Below are 19,524 nucleotides of genomic sequence, written 5' to 3' on the forward strand. Positions count from 1 at the left end.
GGGTGGGGTTCCCTTGGGGCGTGGGGTGGCCTGAGTGAGGGGCTTGTGGTGGTTTGCAGGCCAGCCACGCCCCCTGGCAACCCAACTGAAGGCCCTGGTATCTGGAATTTATTTTCCTTCTACAATTGAAACTTTGTAGCCTGGAGCGGTGCCAAGCCTGGGGCTCCCTCCGAGGCCAGCAGCCATTTCTGTTGGGGTTATAATAGAAACTTTGTTGCCTTAAGCGGGTGGGCCCGGCCAGGGTGTGCCTTCCCCTGTTGCGGGCATCAACCCTGACCTGCTCTCTCACATTCCATTCTGCCGCCATTTCTGTTTGAATTTGTTTACCTTCTATAATTGAAACTTTGTAGCTTGAGTGGAGGCTTAGGCCTGGCAAGGGCAGGCAGAAAGCTTGGCTTCCTCTGTTACCTAGGAAACCTTGCTCTCTGTGGCTGTAGCCATCTTGTTTGGGTTAATTTGCATACTCGCTCTGATTGGATAGTGGGCGTGGCTTGTGGGTGTGTCGGAGGTATGGTCAGTTTGCATATTTGTCTATTATTAGGTAGGATGCTTGAGTGGAGGAATAAATCCCTCAAAGTATAGGATACATCTGAAAAGGGCCTTATCTGCAGAGCCAACAGTTTTAAATTTAGTTGCTTAAAAATAAGTCTTAAAAAAAATCTCACTTGATAGGCCTTACATTTTAGGAAGCATAGCGACAACTGACCAGTTCAGCATTACACATAGGCATGACCTAAACCTGCAGGTGCCCGAGAGATGGGGCAGCACATGGCCAGGGGACTTACTTAGCATGGACATCCTGGCCCAGGGACCTGGGCCTGGATGTCCCAAGGCTCTCCTAAAACTTTGCTGCTCTGGAGTAGGGTCCAGAGGGTGTGACAACTCACCTTCTCTTTTGAAATCAGAATCCATGTTGGCTACTTTAAACTTGGCTTGGAATTGTGGTCAGGAGGAGGGGTCCACTGTGGGTCATCCGGCATTTAGGTACTGTTTTTTTGTTTGAATTTCAGAAATGAAAGAGGGTACATGATGAAGACATTCATAAAGGGAAAGGATCAGAAATCTCCAATTTCTGAAAAAGGGAGAGGCTCCTTAGGAGGGGATGGGATGGCATGTCAGAGGAAGACCAGACCGCAAGTGTTTAGATGAAGCCGGGTGGGCCGTTGGAGACTTGTCTTTGTCCTTGATTTTGCTTTTCAAAAAGGGACTCCTTTTTGCACTGAGTTGCTTTTCCCATGGGCCCATTGTGGGTGTCTTGCGAGGGGCTCTGCCTGCAAGGGGCTGAGAAATAGTGGGCAGGGCTGGGTCTGAGGACTCCAGTGGCCAGGGAGGGCTATCTATGGTTGACTTCAGTAGTTCTCTGGAAATCTCTTTGGTTTAATGAATTTGATTATGTTTTAGCTCCAATCCAGTGGTTTTTCTTTTTTGGAGCAGGATCATAGAACTTGTACTGATCCATGATTTTTTCTTCCCGTTTTTCCTTATGTCTCCATAAGGCATTTAATTTGTCTTCATACTGCTTCTGCTGCTCATGGTACTGCTCCTTACGCTCCATGTTCTGCTCTAGAAGCATCTGGTTCTGCTGATTCAACAGCTGGATCTGGCTCGTGTGGTGATGATTTTCTTCCTCCAAGTTCCACTTGAGACAGGAGAGCAGCTTGCAGTGGTTGCCTAGCTTGGTCAGCGAGATGTCCATGCACTGGTGCTGTTCCTTCAGCTCGCCCACGTGGGCCTGTCAGCAGTTCAGCTCCAGCTGAAAGTTGTCCAAGTGAGGTTTTCAGCTCCTGGGTGTGGACATGCAACTCCTCATAGTCCCCCTTTACTGCTGGTGTGGGAACTTGACCTTTTCTAGCTCTACCCGAGTGCTTTGTGCTCCAGCTCTAGGTTCTGATGAAGTACCTTCAGGCAGCTGTCCTGGTGCTTCTGCAGCTTCTCACACTTGCTCTCTTTGGTCGCCTGCTGGTTCTGGAGCAGTGTGCTGCCTGGAGAGTGAGGTGCTCTGGGAGCTCAGAGTGGAATTTTCCACCTGCAGCGTGGCGGTCTGGGTCTGCTGCGTGGAGTTGTGCTCCTGCAGGAAAGCACCCTGCGGTGTCAGGCTGTGACTGCTGAAGGCCACATTCTGGGTCTGCACGTGCTGCAGCTGATCCGTGAGCAGCTGTGTCTCACCTACAGAGCTGTGTTGTTCTGTTTCAGCTCGATGGCCCACCCTTCACTAGGAGCAGCTCAATGGTGGCTTCCTTGTGGCTCCGCCCCCAGCTCTCCTTCCCCTGGTGAGCAGTGACCAATGCCCCCGCAGGGTGTTTGGGAGAGTTCTTCAGGTGCTTCCCTCCTCCTGATTCTGCCTGAGGAGCTCACACATCTTCTTCAGCACCTGGAGTGTCTTTTGTATACAGCTGGTGGTTCAGGCTGGCTTTCTCTTCCACCTGCGCTTCTAAGAACACAATCTTTTCTTCTTTCATGGCTAGTGGCGATTTTAATGCTGATTCATACCTGCCCTCCAAAATCTTATATTTTGTGTTGCTATTGCTGGTATCATCCTGCAGCAGCAGCTCCTCATGGAGGCTGACCTTCTCCAGCTTCTGGCTCAGCTTGTCCATCTCATTGGTCAGCTGCTGGCTCTTCTGCTGCTCCAGCATGAGGTCCTCTCTCAGGGGTGTCAACGTCCTTGGGTACATGGTGCCTTGCTTGGTGAGGTCCCAGTTGTCTTTCTTGAGCTCCTTCAGTTTGGTGGCCGCATCCCTGCAATGGGACAGCTCCTTGTCCAGAGCACAACTCTCCTGGATGGCAGGCAGATTAGTGGTGCTGTCATCCAAGATGGTGTCCTTAAGTTCCACCTGCTACCATAGCCGCTTCACCTCCTTCTTCAGCAGCTTCTTATCTTTCTCCCGCTAGGCCACCTCCTGCTCCAGGGCCTTCTTGTCCTTCTTGGACCTCTCCAGCTGCTCACTGGAGAACTGCTGGGCCTCCAGGTCTGGCTGCAGGGCCTGGTTTTTCACCTCTAGCTTTCCAAGCCCACTCTACAGGCCTGTGACTTCTGGCTGGTGCTTTCCAGGGGCTGCTGCAGCTGCAGGTTCTCGGTGCTCATGCTCTGGTAGCTGAGCTCCAGGTGCTTCTACTTTTTGCTCAGGGCCTTCAGCAACTCCATCTTTTCCCTGAGCTCCTCCTTCTCCCACTCAAGTTCCTGGTTCTCCCTCTCGATTTGAGCCATCTTGGCACCCGTAAAGCTCATGGTCACCACTATCCTTCACAGCTTCAGGTTTTCCTTGTCCAGCTGCTTGTTGTCCTGCTCCATCCCCTCAGGCTGCACCAACATATTCTGCAGGATGTCCAGAGGCTTCTGCAGCCTGTAGATCTCCAGTGTCAGGCTCTGGCTCTCACGCTGTAGGGCAAGCATGTCAAACTCAAAGGCTAACGCAGGCCAAATAAACAAGGTTTAAGTTTATGTGGGCCACAAAAAAACAAAAGCTTCAATTTTCATAGAAACATAGGTTTATTTTGATAGAGACATGCTGAATACAAAGGGCTGAAATAAATGAGTAATATTTAACATAAAATAATAGAACATCTTAATAAAAATTAATATTTTTTCTTAAATATTAACTTACCAGACACTGAATAACTGCACAAATTAGTAAGTGTAATGCAAATAATCCTATTTTTCTTGTTCTCCAAAAGCGAAATATTTCCTGTTGCGCATACCAACAAGTCAGTGCAAGACTAATGACGTGGCAATAGGCTGCTAAAATATTCGCTGCTAGTATTAGTGGAGAGAAAAGGTGTGCCTGAGTGTAAGGCACGGAAGGGAGATGGATGCAACATGATTATAGTAATCAGTCATTAGCGAAAGTTGTAGTTTATTATTAATTATGTATAACAGGATATTGTAAAAATTAAATTATGAAATTTTTATTAAAACATTTCATACATACCGTTATATTGGCTGGGCTGCAAAAATATTCCTTGTGGGCCACATGCAACCTGTGGGCCACGAGTTTGACATGCTTGCTGTAGGGCGTCGACCTTCTCTGTGGCTGTTGTCAGGGAGGTGACCTTCTTGGCCAGCTTCTTGTTCTCTAGCTGGTGCAGCTGTTATCCAGCTCCTTCACCAGCTCTACCTTCTTCTTCACTTGCTCCAGGTCCTGGTGTGGCTGCTGTCTCTTGAACTCCAGCTTGCTGAGTTTGCTGATGGTCTCCGTCACTGTCTGATGGAGGACTTTGTTCTTCTCAATGTCCTTCATGCGGGCCTCACTACTGACCTGTGACTTCTCCCAGTGACCACACCGTTTGGTTGAGATGATCTTTTTATTGCTCAAGATCCTTGATCTGCTTGGCTTTGTCAGCCTTCAGGGTCTTCATGTCATTCTGCAGCTGTTTTTTTTCTTCTATCAGCTCCTCACTGAAGGTCTCCACATTCCAGTTGCTCTGTTTTTCTCTCTCGGGCTGGATCTGCAACTTTTCAATCTTGCTGAGCTGCTGGTTCTCCTTCTCCACCTCCCCACATTTGAGATGCCTTGGAGACATCCTGCAGCCTTTGGATGGTGCTCTGTAGGTTCTGGTCTCCTTCTCCAGATTCACGATGCGGCTGGAGGTACATTCATTCAGCTCCAACACAAACAACTTCCTGGAGGTGTCTAACAGGTCTGCATTCTTAGACAGCTGCTCCAGTTCCCAGCCCAGGTGGGCGGACTCATTCATGTTCTGCTTCTGTGCAATCTCAAGGATCAAGTTCTCTTCCAGCAGCTGCTCAATATGTTTCTTTTCTGTGTCCCAGTCCAATTCCAAGCTGTGAAGCTTAGCTTTCATCTGCAGATTCTCTTTCTCCAGCTCTTGAACTTGATGATAAGCACCAGTCAGCTGTTCCTTCTGCATGGACTCGGTTTCAGTTAAAATATTCTCTCAGCTCCTCCATGCGGTCCTTGTAGAATTCCAGGTCATGCAGCTTTACCCTGCAGCACTGCAGCTCCATCTCTAGCCTCTCCATATCATTTGCCTTTTCCCTCAGGGTGTCTAGCTCATCACAGTAGGCACAAGCAGATCGGGCATCAGCTGCCAGCTTGATGTTCTCCTGCTTGACTTTCTGAAGCTCCAGCACCAGCTGATCTGCCTCATGTCTGGTATCCATAAGCTGCTCTGTCTTCTCCTGCCTGACATGGTGCAGCCTGGCCTTGGTGTCTGCCAGGTCCATGGCCAGGTGCTGTTTGTCCTCACCAGAGAGGCTGCTGGTTGGGGTGGGTGTGGACATGGAGCTAGAAGACTTGAGGGGACTGGGTGGCTGCTGCACCTTGAGGTAGTCCCGCTACTGAGTGAGGTCCATGATCAGCTCCATGTGTTCATTTCGTTCATCTATGAGCCTCCTGAGCTGAAACACCATGTTCCTCGAGAGGGCCTCCAGCTCCTCCAGGGCCACATCTGGGACCTCCAGCCACTGCAGGTTAAACATGTTCTCCTGGTTGTGGGTCACCTTTGGGTATAGGCCACAATTCCGGGTTGAGCCTCAATATCCAGCTCTTTGATTCTTTCATTTCATTCCTCTTTCCCTCATACCGGACACCATAGCACAGCACCAGCAGTAGCACCTTCTTAATTTCCTCCATATTCTTCCCAGACAGGGTGTCTTTGCCAGTCATAAAAACACAGGGCAAGTTCATTACCATTAGCTGCTGGAGAACTTCCTGGTAGTAGGGCTTAATGTTTCTCATCAAATGGTCAAGTTCTGAATGCGGATTCACATCATTGTTGATTTGCTTGGTGATGCATTGATTTGTAGGCCTGGGATCTATTTAGAACATGATTTGGTTAAAAAAGATGCCATTCACCTAATCCATGTACATAGGTTGTCCTGGTTGCCACTTCTGAATGGGCCCAAAGTTTGCATCCAAGTCACTAGCGGGCTCTGCAGAAACAACTCTATGAACTCTGAGATGGTAACATCCAAGACAGTAATGTCCATGGGGCTGCTTTGGACTCTGCACCCTGTGTCCCCTGCACCTCTTCACAAAGGGGCTCTGGCTCTGGCAGCCAATGGCAGGTGCGGGCTCTGTGTCTCCCACCCCAGAGGCAAAGATGGGGCGTGAGCCCATGTTCCAAGGCTCTAGTGGTCCCATGCCTCTTTGAGTCACTTCATTTAGTGCACACAACGTTTTCAGATAGAGAAAGGAAGGTTGTGTGTGTGCACACGTGTGCAACAAGCAACTTCAGAGTAATGTTATAGGTGCATGCAATAGTGCAAAGTAGAATTAATGCTGACTGTCAAAGTTACCTTGTGGAAAAATGGATTTGCTCCTGTATTTTATGCTGTATGGTAGAATAACTAAAATATAAGGAAAAAGGTACAATAAAAAGTATATGGCATGCAATTGGTTACTTTTATTTAGCATTCATAATCTTTAGTATGAATATTACAAGTGCAGCTGAAGTTTAGCATATGCTGATTGCCATCTTTAATATTCTAAATCCAAATTAAGAGTATATTTGCATATAATTTGTTACTTGTTAAAATGAAGACATTTGAAATAGCTGGTTAGAGTATGTATAACTTTCAAGAACTAACTGTTCAATTTGTGTTAGAAGGTCAGAAAAGCAAAATATATTAAAGTAGTAGAACTTTTCAAAATGATTAGGTCATTTATGGGGACTCTCGACCTGACTTGTGCCCTCTGCAATCCGGGACCCCTTGGAGGATGTTGGACTGCAGGTTTCGGCCCGCTCCCTGCAGGCCAGGCTGAGGGACACATGCACGGATTTGTGCACCAGGCCTCTAGTATGCATATAAGATCTTTGGTTAATCTCTTCCCACCCACCCCTTCCTCCCTTCCCTCTGAGATTCATCAGTTTGTTCCATGTTTCCATGCCTGTGCATTGAGCATCTGCCCCCTGGTGGTAAGTGCGCATCATAGCTACCAGTTGAATGGTCGAATGGTCGAACAGTCGCTTAGGCTTTTATGTATATAGATGATCATATGTAAAACTTAATGCCTTTAGACAAGAATTCTGTATATACATATATATATATATATATATATATATTCTTATTGTTTTTGAATGTGGCTTTTAATCTCTATCTGATCTTTGCTTATATAGGATACAACTCCATTCAATTGATGGCGATCATGGAGCATGCTTATTATGCCAGTTTTGGTTACCAAATCACAAGCTTCTTTGCAGCTTCGAGGTAAAACGAAAGACCCATTATATCCATTCTTTTCTAAGCAAAAACAAAATAAAATGAATTTTTACATTTTATATGATGTCATTTTGTAAACTATTTTAGGGTCAACAGAGTCAACAGAACCTTAGTGTTTTTTACTAAGATCATAGATACTCGTCTCAGCTAGCCTTAGAGGTTGGCCTTGATTTAATGTTTTTTTGTTTGTTTGTTTTTTTATGAAATGATTCTAATAAAGAATATCCAGCCGAAACCGGTTTGGCTCTGTGGATAGAGCATCGGTCTGCGGACTGAAGGGTCCCAGGTTTGATTCCGGTCAAGGGCATGTACATTGGTTGCGGGCACATCCCCGGTAGGGGGCATGCAGAAGGCAGCTGGTCGATGTTTCTCTCTCATCAATGTTTCTAGCTTTCTATCCCTCTCCCTTCCTCTCTGTAAAAAATCAATAAAATATATTAAAAAAAAAAAAAAGAATATCCAGTTACCTGTTGAAATTTTCATGTATTTGGGAGCCCAAGCTTTAATCAGAAAGTCATGTCTTATGGAAGTCATTATTGCCAGTGCTCACATCCTTTTATGGAAAAAGATTGACTCATGTAGGAAGGTGACTGGGGAGTCCATTGGTAGGACATATACGACCTACAAAAAGACTGTCCTTCCCAGGCTGAAATCAAAGGAATGTGGCTCTGAGAGAAAGACATAAGGGGTCCTAAGCCATTGAAGAGGTGCTGACCTGAATGACCACAAGTTGAACAAGTCTAACATTGTCTCTGCCTCCTGGAGATTATACTGTGGTGGCACATAGACAGAATCCAATAATCCTACATATTAGGATTTCTAATAGAAGCAAATAAGAAAACAACAGGGTACTATAATAGTATAGAATCAGAAGTCTGATCATATTACATTAGATATGAACTGATGTTAGAACTGAGATCTAAAACATAATTAAAATTTAACTTGGGGAAGAGTGAAATGGGAATAGGTAGATAGAATTTAAGACATAGGAAAAACCCCCACCTATATTCAATTTAGCTCTTTTTCATTAGAGCAATTCTCCTTGAAAAAATAACCTTTACTTACTCTCTGTAATCCCACCACTTCTCTTTTTGCTTAAACTCATTCCAAGTAGGCTCTTCACCTCCTCACTGAAATTTCTCTTGTCAAGGGTCCTAATAGCCTCCATACTGTCACGTCTAAAAGATAAGCCCTTACTTGTACTGTCAACAGCATTTGGCACAATTGGTTGCTCCCACCTTCTTGGAACTTTTTTCTTTCCTTGGTTTTCAGTATATTTTACCCCCTATTGTTTTTCCCACCTTTCTTGTTGTTTCTTTCTTATTTCCTTTGCTCTTTCTAACCAGTAAAGATTGGATCTCCCAGTGCTCAGCTCTTCTCTATGTATATGAAGCATCTTGGGGTCTCATTAAGTCCCATCCATTTTTATGGCTTAAATATACTTTATATGCCAACTCCCAAATGTAACTCTCTAGTCCTGACCTCTATTGTGAACTTCAAACAGTGTCTATTTGACATTGGGATATCTAATACATAACATATCCCAAATTAAGTTCCTGATTTTCTAACCTCCTCCTCCTTCCATCTTCCCTAGTTTAGTAAAATGACATTACCATCTTCCAGTTGTTCAAGCCAAAAACTTTTGCAATGTACTTGACTCTTCTTTTCTGTTCTTCTAACTATCATAAAACCTAGCCACCTGTAATTTCAAATGTATCCCACATCTGGCTTCTTCAGCTGCTATCACTCTGGTCCAAGTTGCTTTTCTCTCTTACCTATATTATTTTAATAGGTCTTTAACAGGTCACTCTATTTTTTTCTTATCCTCCTACATCTCCATAGACTTCCCTCCCTCCTTACACGTGAACTACTTTCTGCACAGTGGCCAGAGTGACCATTAAAAATAAAAATTAGGTCATGACACTCTTTTGCACAGAACCCACTAATGATTCCCTTCCAGATTAAAAGCCAAAGGTCTTATATTGGTGCATAAGACCCCATGTGATTTGGGTCTTGGCCATCCCTTTGGTCTCATCTTTTTTTACTTTTTATTTTTTATTCTTTAAAGTATTACATATAGTATTACATATGTCTCCTTTTCCTCCCATTGACCTCTCCCCAACTACCCCCTCCCCCAGTACATGCCCTCACCCCCCTAGTGTCTGTGTCCATTGATTATGCTTATATTCATGAATACAAGTCCTTTGGTTGATTGATCTCATCTTTTTCTTGATCATTCCATGCCAGCTACACTCGCCAGTTTTCTGTTCTTCAAATGCCTCTTGCTCATGTCTGTCTCCCCTGCTCTTCCTCTCTGAGCATTTTTCTTGTTAATTATTCATATTTATATGCCTTGCTCCCTACTTCTTTACCGCCTTTGTTCAATAATAAATATTAAGCAACTTTGACTTGTATCAAAGTATTATGCTGCATTTGCATATCTAAAGTATGTAGCAATGCTGGTAAAACAATTGATTCACAGTAAATGATTGGCTATTTGCTTTAAATATGATGCAATCTTGTTTTTGCTGTGTTCTTTATCTTTAGCCGTTATGGAACTCCTGAAGAGCTAAAAGAACTGGTTGACACAGCTCACTCGATGGGTATTACAGTCCTCTTAGATATAGTACACAGCCATGCTTCAAAAAATTCAGAGGATGGATTGAATATGTTTGATGGGACAGATTCCTGTTATTTTCATTCTGGACCTAGAGGGAATCATGATCTTTGGGATAGTCGATTGTTTGCCTACTCCAGGTAGGTACATGTAATATTGAAATGTTTTATTTGTTTAAAATTGATTTTATGTGATTTCACTAAATTCATTGTAGTTATACCCTCACTGATATTTAATTTCTTTTTTTTGTTACATTTTTGATATTTAATTTTTTAAAATGAGTTTTTATAATTTTATGAAGAATGTTTAAGGTACTTATAGAATTGGGCTTGTTTTTTATGACATATATTCATGGTAAGTTGCATTAAATTTTAGTTTTACAAATCTTCTGCCATTTAAAATATATTGATTATATTCCCATTTAAGAGGATTAATGTGAAGCATTTTTTAATATCAAAAAGACCACTTTATTAGGTTGAATTAACCATAACAAGTCTCCTTTTAATAAAAAAATACACATTGTTTTAAGTAGGTTATTTTAAAAAAAATTGTACTTCATGTTTTGTTATCTTAATAATATTACCATGTTTTTGACTATAGCTAAATAATTATAAGAACTAAGACTTATTAGTATGCAATATACTATGTCCTACATGGTGTCAAATGTTTTAGCTGTATAGCCACACATTTTATTTATTCTGAATAACAACTCTACTTATGCATGGTAAGTATTATTCTCATAGTCATCTTAAAGATAGTAAGCTAAGATACAGTGTTGAAACAGTTTCTTAAAATTAAATGCATCTCTAATTTCTTTTACCATCTAAATAGGTATTTTAAGTGATTAAGTCTAACTAGCATGATATGGAAAAAAGTTTTTAAAAAGCCAAAATACTCTCAACTAGTTCCACAATTTATCATATGGAAAAATATAATGAAAATCACTATCAGGCATATTAAAAGTAAGGTACAATTAAATTTTTTAATAAGTGTTTTGGAAAGAATTTAATGAATTTTTTGGATGTTTTATATTACACAAACATTCACATACTGGAAAATGAGTAGTGCAGAAAAATGCTTCAACAAAAAATTTGATGAAATGAAAAATTCTAGTTTTTTAGTACAAATTAGATGCCTTCTATATGGAAGAAATTGTTTCGCTACACTCTTTTCTTAATATCCTACATGATTGTGTGTTTCATAGCCATATAGGAATCACTCATGCCAGCTGAAGCAGAATAATGTGTGAGAAAAGACACAGGAGGCAAAAGCGGGTAGCAGGGTTCCAGGCCTAGCTTCACTCTCCTATAAATCAATTAATCATTCTGGCTCTCAGTTTTTTAATTTTAAGAAGGTGGTAGAATAATACAATTCTCTCTGTAAAGGTATTTGGTGTTTTAATCATTTTTTTCAGTTATGCCTTTTATAGTATGGATTTGTAACAAGTGAAAAGGACTAAACATTTTCTAATTTTGTGATATAACTCTACTAATTACATTATTGAATAACTTAATAAATGTTGATTATGGACAAGAAGTATAATTAATTCAATTCTCTGGCTCATAGTTGGGTGAATAAGATTTAACTCTATCCTGTAGAACTGTGTCTTATGAAAGAAATACATTAAATGGTTAAATTTGATCCTAAAGCAATTATTCTTCTGTAGAACTGTATTTTAAAAAATACATATAAAGTGGGCATATTTTAGGTTGTAAAATTATTCTGTATTTTACTAAAATATTTATTATAATATATTTTTCTGCACCATAAACTCTAAGTCCATTTCAAGTTATCAACTTTCTAAAGGAAAAGGATTATACATAATTGTTTTAAGAACTTCTACTACAGCAATCAAGACTTAGTTAAAATTTTTTATTTAATCATGTTTTCTTTTGTTATTAAAGTAACTTTTAATATTTCTCAAGGGCTTACTTTTGATAATAATGTATATTACAGTTTTAGCTTATTATTTATTTTTACTATTTTTTTTTTTACTTTACTTTGTCATATAGGCTTCGTTCCTCTTAACAATGAATTTGTATTATTCTGGATATTGTTCTATTTTACAACAAAATTTTCCAAATTTTAAAGAAGTAGTATTTCCTATGTAGGTGTATGCTATTCGTTACAAAGCCATTATATATCACCAAAGTTAAATTTCTTACATACTTAGATTCTTCAATATATAAAATAGTTCCTCATACTATTGGAATTATTTTCTCAACATTATGTGCAATTTATTAAAAACTTTATTGACAAAATGTATATTAGTCTGATGACATTTACCAGGCTTTTTATTTTTCCCTCCTTCTATTCTGATTGGTTATGGCATATGTAATGTAGCATTGCTTTCCTGTAATATGAAAGCCATTTTATAATGAGCATTCATGATTCAAATCCTACTCTGCTCTTTTGGTTATCTTTGCTGCTTAACAAACCACACCAAAATTTAGTGACTTGAGACAACAGCAGTTGTTCATTTTGTTTCTATATCGACAGTTTGGCCATAATTCAGCCAGACAGCTCTCTTTTCCATGTTATGTCTGATGGAGTGACTTCATTCGGGGGTGGAGCCTTCACTTTAAAGATGCTTCACTCACATGACTGACATTTGACCCTGGCTGTCAACTGGAAGTTCAGCCATGGCTGTGGGTTAAAAGGGCCTCAGTTCCTCCCATTTTAGCTCACTCCACTGGCTACCTGGTTATCTCACAAGAGTGAGAGTTTCAAAAGACAGACATGCAGGCAGCCATTTCTTAAGGTCTGGATCTGGAAATTGACACATCATTTCTGCTGTAAACTGTTGGTCAAACCACAGACCCCTCCTTTCGATGGAAGGAACATTAAATAATTTTAGGGCTATGTTTTAAAATTCCCATATCTAACAAGTTGGCCTCACACACTGAATATGCTACTTTACAAATTCTAAAGAGATGTATTGTAATACCTGTTTATGTGGGAATATGATTTTTCTTGCCTGTATTTCTGTGGTAGAGAGTTATAGCTGAAATAGGCAATTTAAAAAAATACATTTTTCTTTTAAAAATAATGCTATTGTCAATAATTAGAAAATATAAAAAAGCACACAAAATCCAACATAAAAGTTATTTACATTCTTTATAAATGTAAATAACATAAATTGTATGTAACGGCCTTTAATGAATAACCCCTATATGAATATACACAAGGAAACCCAAGCCTTCACTATGACCCTTCCCATAGAATAGCTACTTTGCCTATAATTTTAGGCTTGTTCCTTATTCAGATGAATTCAGAAACTACAATGAATATTTCATATTTTAAAATGAGCTATTTTCCTATCCTTACCTTAGATATGTTGATGAATATTAAACTCCATTGAAGAGTATAGATGAAAATGGTTTACCTAAGGCCTAAGCCTCTTTTTGGAAAACTTGTAATAATTTTTGAAATTACAATGATCTTATATAGAATCAGCTTCTGTAGAGATATGTTGCTGATGCTCATTTCATCCTATCTGTATGTCACAACCTGTCACCATTTATAATCTCTGATTCAAGAACCATCATCAAAGTTTTCAGAATTAAATCTCTCACTCTGAGTAATGCCAGGGATCCTGACTGTGCTATATCATTACCTGCTATGAATAAATTTCCAATCAGGACCTGCCCATGTTTTAATTTTCTGTCTACTCGGCTGAACTGCCTTCTAGCTCTGCTAAATTACTAATGACAGTTCATAACTGAGATGGGTTGTCCTTGTTTTAGTTGGCAAAGAGAACTTTCTGGCATATCTGTCACCTCTAAGTTCCAGAAGTTTTTAGAGTAAGAAATAATGGATATAATTTACAAGTCTCAGTTTTAAATTCATTTTTGCATATGCATCTGTAACTATTAAATGCACTTGATAAAATAACAAGACAACTTCAGATTCATTGAGCTTAAACAATTATTTTGCCTTAATCATTACTACAGCTTCAAATGAATACCACTTCTTTGTTGAGTATTTCTTTTAAAGATAAGATATTGAATCTTAAATACATAGTAATGATAATATTTATTTTTCCCCTGACCTTACAAAAGTAGTATACAAAAGTAGTATAATCATATGTCATGGGTTTATAATGTGGTAATTATTAGGCAGGAAGATATTCTACTCTTATCTTGAGTTATTAGAGATCCTTTCAGAAACAAAAGTGAATCCAGTTTTTTTGGTGTCATAATCACATTGAATAAAATACACCTAGTACAGACATTGTAACATTTGGGGCTTCTTAATCATGCTGTTTTTTCCACAAGTTAGAATGTAGAAGGAAATTCCTGGGGGCTTTCCCTTCTTGGAGTAACTATTTGGATCTGAAATATTCTTATTTTATGGTGTTTCTTTTTAAGTTTATTAATACAGTGAATTATTTTATTGGTTTTGAATGTTAAGCCAATATTGCATCCCTGGGATAAATCATCATGAATATAGATGCTAATATTCTAAAAAAAATAGCATATTATATATGATACTACATCATCTTAATGATGAATTTTAACATAAGTCTTATTGTGCATTGATAAATCTGCTAATGAGTATATGACACCCCCATGGCCAGCAAGATACTTAAACACTAAGCAGAACATGATTATAAACCTTTAAATTTATTATTTTAAAAAGAAATTTAAAGTCATATGCTATTCTGTGCTTTCTTAAAATAAAAAAACAACAACAACACATATTCCATTGGGTGAAATAATTGCTCTTTTGGCTATAGTAAAAATGACCACAGTAACATAGAGAAAACGGCATAGAAAAGGTAAATGTGTACAACTACCTTTGAAAACAATTTGGTATTATCTGGAAAAGTTGTAGATTCATATATCCTAGGAAAATTACTAGGTGCATTAGGTTGGGAAACTTTTGAGATATACTTATCAGAAGTTTTGGGGGAAATTTAAAAAAAAATTACTCTCTCAGGGCAAAGGTGACATTTTAACAATCCATTTGAATTAACTGCTTTCAAAGAAAGTTCAGCTTAGAGAAAGTATTTGAGGGAAAATATCAAGAAAATGTTCCCATCATTTTGTTTTAATTGCTACAAATGATTTCAGTCATAAAAATGATTTTATTTGCATACACATGAATATTGCAGCAGTTTTGCCAAACTTTAAAAAAATTGTTCAAACTATAGTTTATCCTAAGCCCATTGGCTATAAATATAAATGAATCATCTTGTGGTTACTTGGCACAAATCACCTAGCTTCAGGGAAAATAAAAATATGCAAGCTAAATTTCATGAAAAATGATAGATTATGGAGGGAGTTGAAAAAAAGAATTTTATAATGTGATAGTCACAGCCATTGATTCTCTCCTTTCATTTATATCTATTACAGCCAGGACAAGCATTAAAATCACATATAAAAATAATTTTAACTTTAACCAGACCTTGATTGCTGTATCTTTATTTTAAAATTGGTTTCTTTGTAAGTATGAGTTTATAATATATTTAATATATTACTAAATATAAGTATATAAAACTTATAAAAATGCATATATGGAGGACTGTGCTAAAAAGTTTTACTGAGAGGGGAAACAATCAAAAATGCTTACAGATCATTGAATTAGAGTGTTGTATAGTTAAATTAAGGTTAACATCAAAGGTGTGTGTTTTTTTACAGAGAGGAAGGGAGAGGGATAGAGAGTTAGAAACATCGATGAGAGAGAAACATCCATCAGCTGCCTCCTGCACACTCCCTATTGGGAATGTGCCTATAACCAAGGTACATGCCCTTGACCAGAATCGAACCTGGGACCCTTGAGTCCGAAGGCTGACTCTCTGTCCACTGAGCCAAACCGGTTAGGGCCAAAGGTGTTTTTTAAAGGAGAAAAAGCTTTTCAGATAAATTCATTTATAAATGTATTGATTTGTTTATTTTAATATAGATATTAAGCATCTACTATACATCATGTCTTTAGGGAGGCTATATTTTCAATATATTTAAATGTAACACAAAACCCTAAAAATATATATTTTTTAGTTTATTTGAATGGATTTCAGAACATTAAATATTTTTAATTGAAGTAATACAGAGTCATTTAAAACAAGTTATCTGTTCTATTTGCTATATAAATAGCAAATGAAGCTTTTTAAGTATATTGTTTATTGATTTCAGAGAAGAAAGGAGAGGGAGAGGTAGAAATACCAATGATGAGAGAGAATCATTGATCAGCTGCCTCCTGCACAGCCCCCGCTGGGGGTCAGATCAAGCCTGCAATCCTGGCATGTGTCCTGATCTGGAATCGAACCATGACCTCCTGGTTCATAGGTTGAAGCTCAACCACTGAGCCACACCAGCTGGGAGGTGCTTTTGTAAATAAAGCATTTGCTTTAAAAACAAATGATGGTTGATTAAAGGACAGTTTTCACCACAGTTTTAGTAAACAGCTAACTATTCCAAAGGTAGTCAGATAAGTAAAAGCAAAGAATAACTTATAGACTATTCATTAGGATATTAAAATATGACAGTAAGATTGTTAATAAATGCTGGATGTCCCATAAAAAGTCTCATTGTTTTCTTCTTTTATAGTATTTCTTTTCCTTTTAGTGTTTCTTTCTTGTTTAAACCAGAACCTAATTTTAGCTTGACTAAGGAAAATGGTTAAATCTACTATTTCAAAGGAAGTAGAGTTAGATTCAAAATTCAGGCAGACTAATTCTCTTCTGAAAAAGAGATTAAGAAAGTTGCTATATCAACCTAATCAGCCTGGATTTGAGTTTGAATAGTAGAAATGTAGCTTCTCTAGCAGGGTTTATGAGATTATTAAGCCTAGCAGAAAGGTTTCTATTGAAGCAGAGCGCAGCACAGGGGTAAGGATTACAGTCTTGTATAAACTTTGTTCCTGGTATTATCTGCTTGTTTATTCCCCACAAGTCTAAAATTAAGGTGCACAGGGGTATCACAGTAATATCTTGAGTATTTAGGTCTTACCTATAGAATTCATCTTCTCAAATCCAAACTCACTAAAAGAGAACAGTTCTACTTGGTAATTTACCTTACATATGAAAATATTATGCTTTGCTATAAAGGCAGCCTTGTTAGCTTAAGATAATGGTAAATGCTTGTGAAAATGGTCTGAAATTTCCTATTCAATGGCTATTCATTTAAGTCTGGGAATTTTGTGGAGTCTATAAGCACATCTGGGTTTTGTTTATGACCTTTTAAAATAAGCAGATATACATGAAAAATATGATTTTTTAAAAATCTATGTGTAACAAAACAGCTTGTTTAAGCATGTCTGTATGCTTGGCTATGGACTAGCAGTATTGAAGTTATTTTATGGTTTCCAAGCTGAATGATTTCTTAGCGATAAGTAGCAAATAACCCATGTTATATTGAGACAATTATTTTTAGAAAATGTACATATCTCATGATTTTGGAAGGATACATATTTATAAGTAATAGAAAATTTACTCATTTTTGTGCTACTTTCCCCATTCATTAGATTAGTCACAGTCATATTTTTCTCTTAACTTCTGAATTTCCCATTCACATTTTGTGATGGTGAGATAGTTCTATTTAGTTTTACCTCAGGTCTTCAGTCTTTTATTTTCTTCCTCTGTTTTTGAGAGAAACCATCAGCCTCAGGATTTATTTTATTTTCTCCTTTCAGATCAAAGTGTCTCCACGATTTGACCTTTGCCCATGTAGCCTTTAAAAATTCTGTGTGCTGAAAAACACCAGTAAAACTTGGGGTACATTATATTTAACATTTCCTCGCAATGGTTTCAGAAACAAAGCAGCATAATAACCAACTTTTTCAAGACTGAATCTCTGTTCTTGGTACTGTGTGAGGATAACACATGAGGTTGACTGACTGTCAGTCTGTCCAGTTGTGTTCACCTGATCTCTGTGAAATGATGATAATCATGATGATTGTAGTGATAACCTGTTATAAAAAGGCTATTCGGTTTGAAGGCATTAGGTCCATACATACATTATTAAACATATTTCTCTGATCACCAATATAAAATAACTCTAATTTCCTATAATTCCCTACCTACTGTCCTTGCCTGATATTTCTCCATTACACTTATCACTATGTAACTTTCCAAAGTGTATATATAAACAGCCAAGAGACATTTGAAAAAATGCTCAAACTCACTGTTCATTAGAGAGATGCAAATTAAAACCACAATGAGGTATCACCTCACAGCTGTCAGAATGGCCATCAACAAATCAATCAATGACAAGTGCTGGCAAGGATGTGGAGAAAAGGAACCCTAGTACACTGCTGGTGGGAATGCAGGCTGGTGCAACCATTGTGGAAAACATTGTAGAGTTTCCTCAAAAAACACGGAACTGCCATTTGACCCAGTGACCCCACTTCTAGGAATATATCCTAAGAAACCTGAAACACCAGTCAGAAAGAATGTATGCACCCCTATGTTCATAGCAGCACAAATTATAATAGCTAAGATCTGGAAACAGCCCACGTGCCCATCAGCAGATAAGTGGGTAAAAAAGCTGTGGTACATTTATACCATGGAATCCTATGCAGCAGAAGGATCTCTTATGCTTTGAGACAGCATGGAGGGACCTGGAGAACATTATGCTAAGCGAAATAAGCCAGTCAGAGAAAGACAAGTATCACATGATCTCACTACTATGTGTAATCTATTGAACAAAATAAATGTTTGGACAAAATAGATCCAGAGACATGAAACAGACTGTAGAATCTCAGAGGGCAGGTGGGGGAGAGAGGGTGAGTGAGATGGAGGGAAGGGAACAACCAAAGACCTTGTGTGCATAACCCATGGACACTGACAGTAGAGCGGGTGAAGGCCTGCAGCAGGGGTGGGGCGGGCTAGAAGAGGTCAATGGGGGAAAAAGAAGACATATGTAATACTTTCAACAATAAAGATTTAAGAAAAAATAAATTCTATTTAAAATAAAAAAATACTTATTTAGTTTTTAATTTTAGTAATATATTTGTTATTTAGTGACATATTTGTTGTTTATAATGTGAAAGTGAACAAGTGAACTTATAGAAAATATTTTATTTAAAGCAGTCTCTGTCTTTTTCTCTCTGTCTCAAACTTTTCAACATCAAATTCGCTTGCTAGGAAAATGACATTGCAAAGTATTGATTTGGTGGAGTTACCTGTTCTTTAGAACTGAGTTCAGTGAAGAAAACTACAAAAGATACTTCTAGCTAAAAAGATACCAATCTTTTCATTCTTTAAGAGAAGGCAGGAATTTACAATTTATATGAAATCTCATTTTTAAATGTCTTAAATTAATTAAATTTTTTGAAGTCACTGTGCAGACCAAAGGAACATACATGCGGGATAAATGTAATCCTTGAGCCTTCAGGGCTATCTCTGAACTCGGAGATGTGCCTTGGGGTGTGAATGTGAGATTCTACTGAACTTCCAAAATTAAGTAGTAAATTAAGCAATGAATTAAATATGATAAGGACAATGATACTTTTATAACTTAAACACAACATAGTGTAATTCAACTTTGGGGAATTGGCAATGGGAATTTTATAAACTTAAAGTGATAGTATGATAGTATCAGTCAGCAGATTTATTTTAACATCTTGATTTTTAAGTACCAGATAAATAAACAAAATGAGGCCTCGTAAGAGCAAGCTCAATAAAGCAATATATATATATATATATATATATATATATATATATATATATATATGTTACAGAAGTTGACATAGTTAAAATTCAGTAGCCATTTCTTTTAAA

General features: G+C 38.3%; 1 protein-coding gene, 1 non-coding gene and 1 pseudogene across 2 annotated transcripts in view; 2 read left to right on the forward strand and 1 right to left on the reverse strand.

Annotated features, from left to right (window-relative positions):
* GBE1 (1,4-alpha-glucan branching enzyme 1) overlaps positions 1-19,524 on the forward strand; it is a 356,294-nt gene that overhangs the window by 178,555 nt on the left and 158,215 nt on the right. Inside the window, exons 6-7 of the mRNA XM_054714070.1 lie at positions 7,081-7,171; positions 9,731-9,940. Coding sequence (XP_054570045.1) covers positions 7,081-7,171; positions 9,731-9,940 — 301 coding nt within the window. The remainder of the gene's footprint in view (positions 1-7,080; positions 7,172-9,730; positions 9,941-19,524) is intronic.
* Positions 1,093-5,950, reverse strand: LOC103301557 (protein Daple-like; annotated as a pseudogene).
* MIR9348 (microRNA mir-9348) lies at positions 5,011-5,090 on the forward strand. The gene has a single exon (NR_129193.2). It is a non-coding gene; the product is annotated as a microRNA mir-9348 (primary transcript).

Source organism: Eptesicus fuscus, chromosome 3 (assembly GCF_027574615.1).
Source record: "Eptesicus fuscus isolate TK198812 chromosome 3, DD_ASM_mEF_20220401, whole genome shotgun sequence".
Classification (NCBI taxonomy): Eukaryota; Metazoa; Chordata; class Mammalia; order Chiroptera; family Vespertilionidae; genus Eptesicus; species Eptesicus fuscus.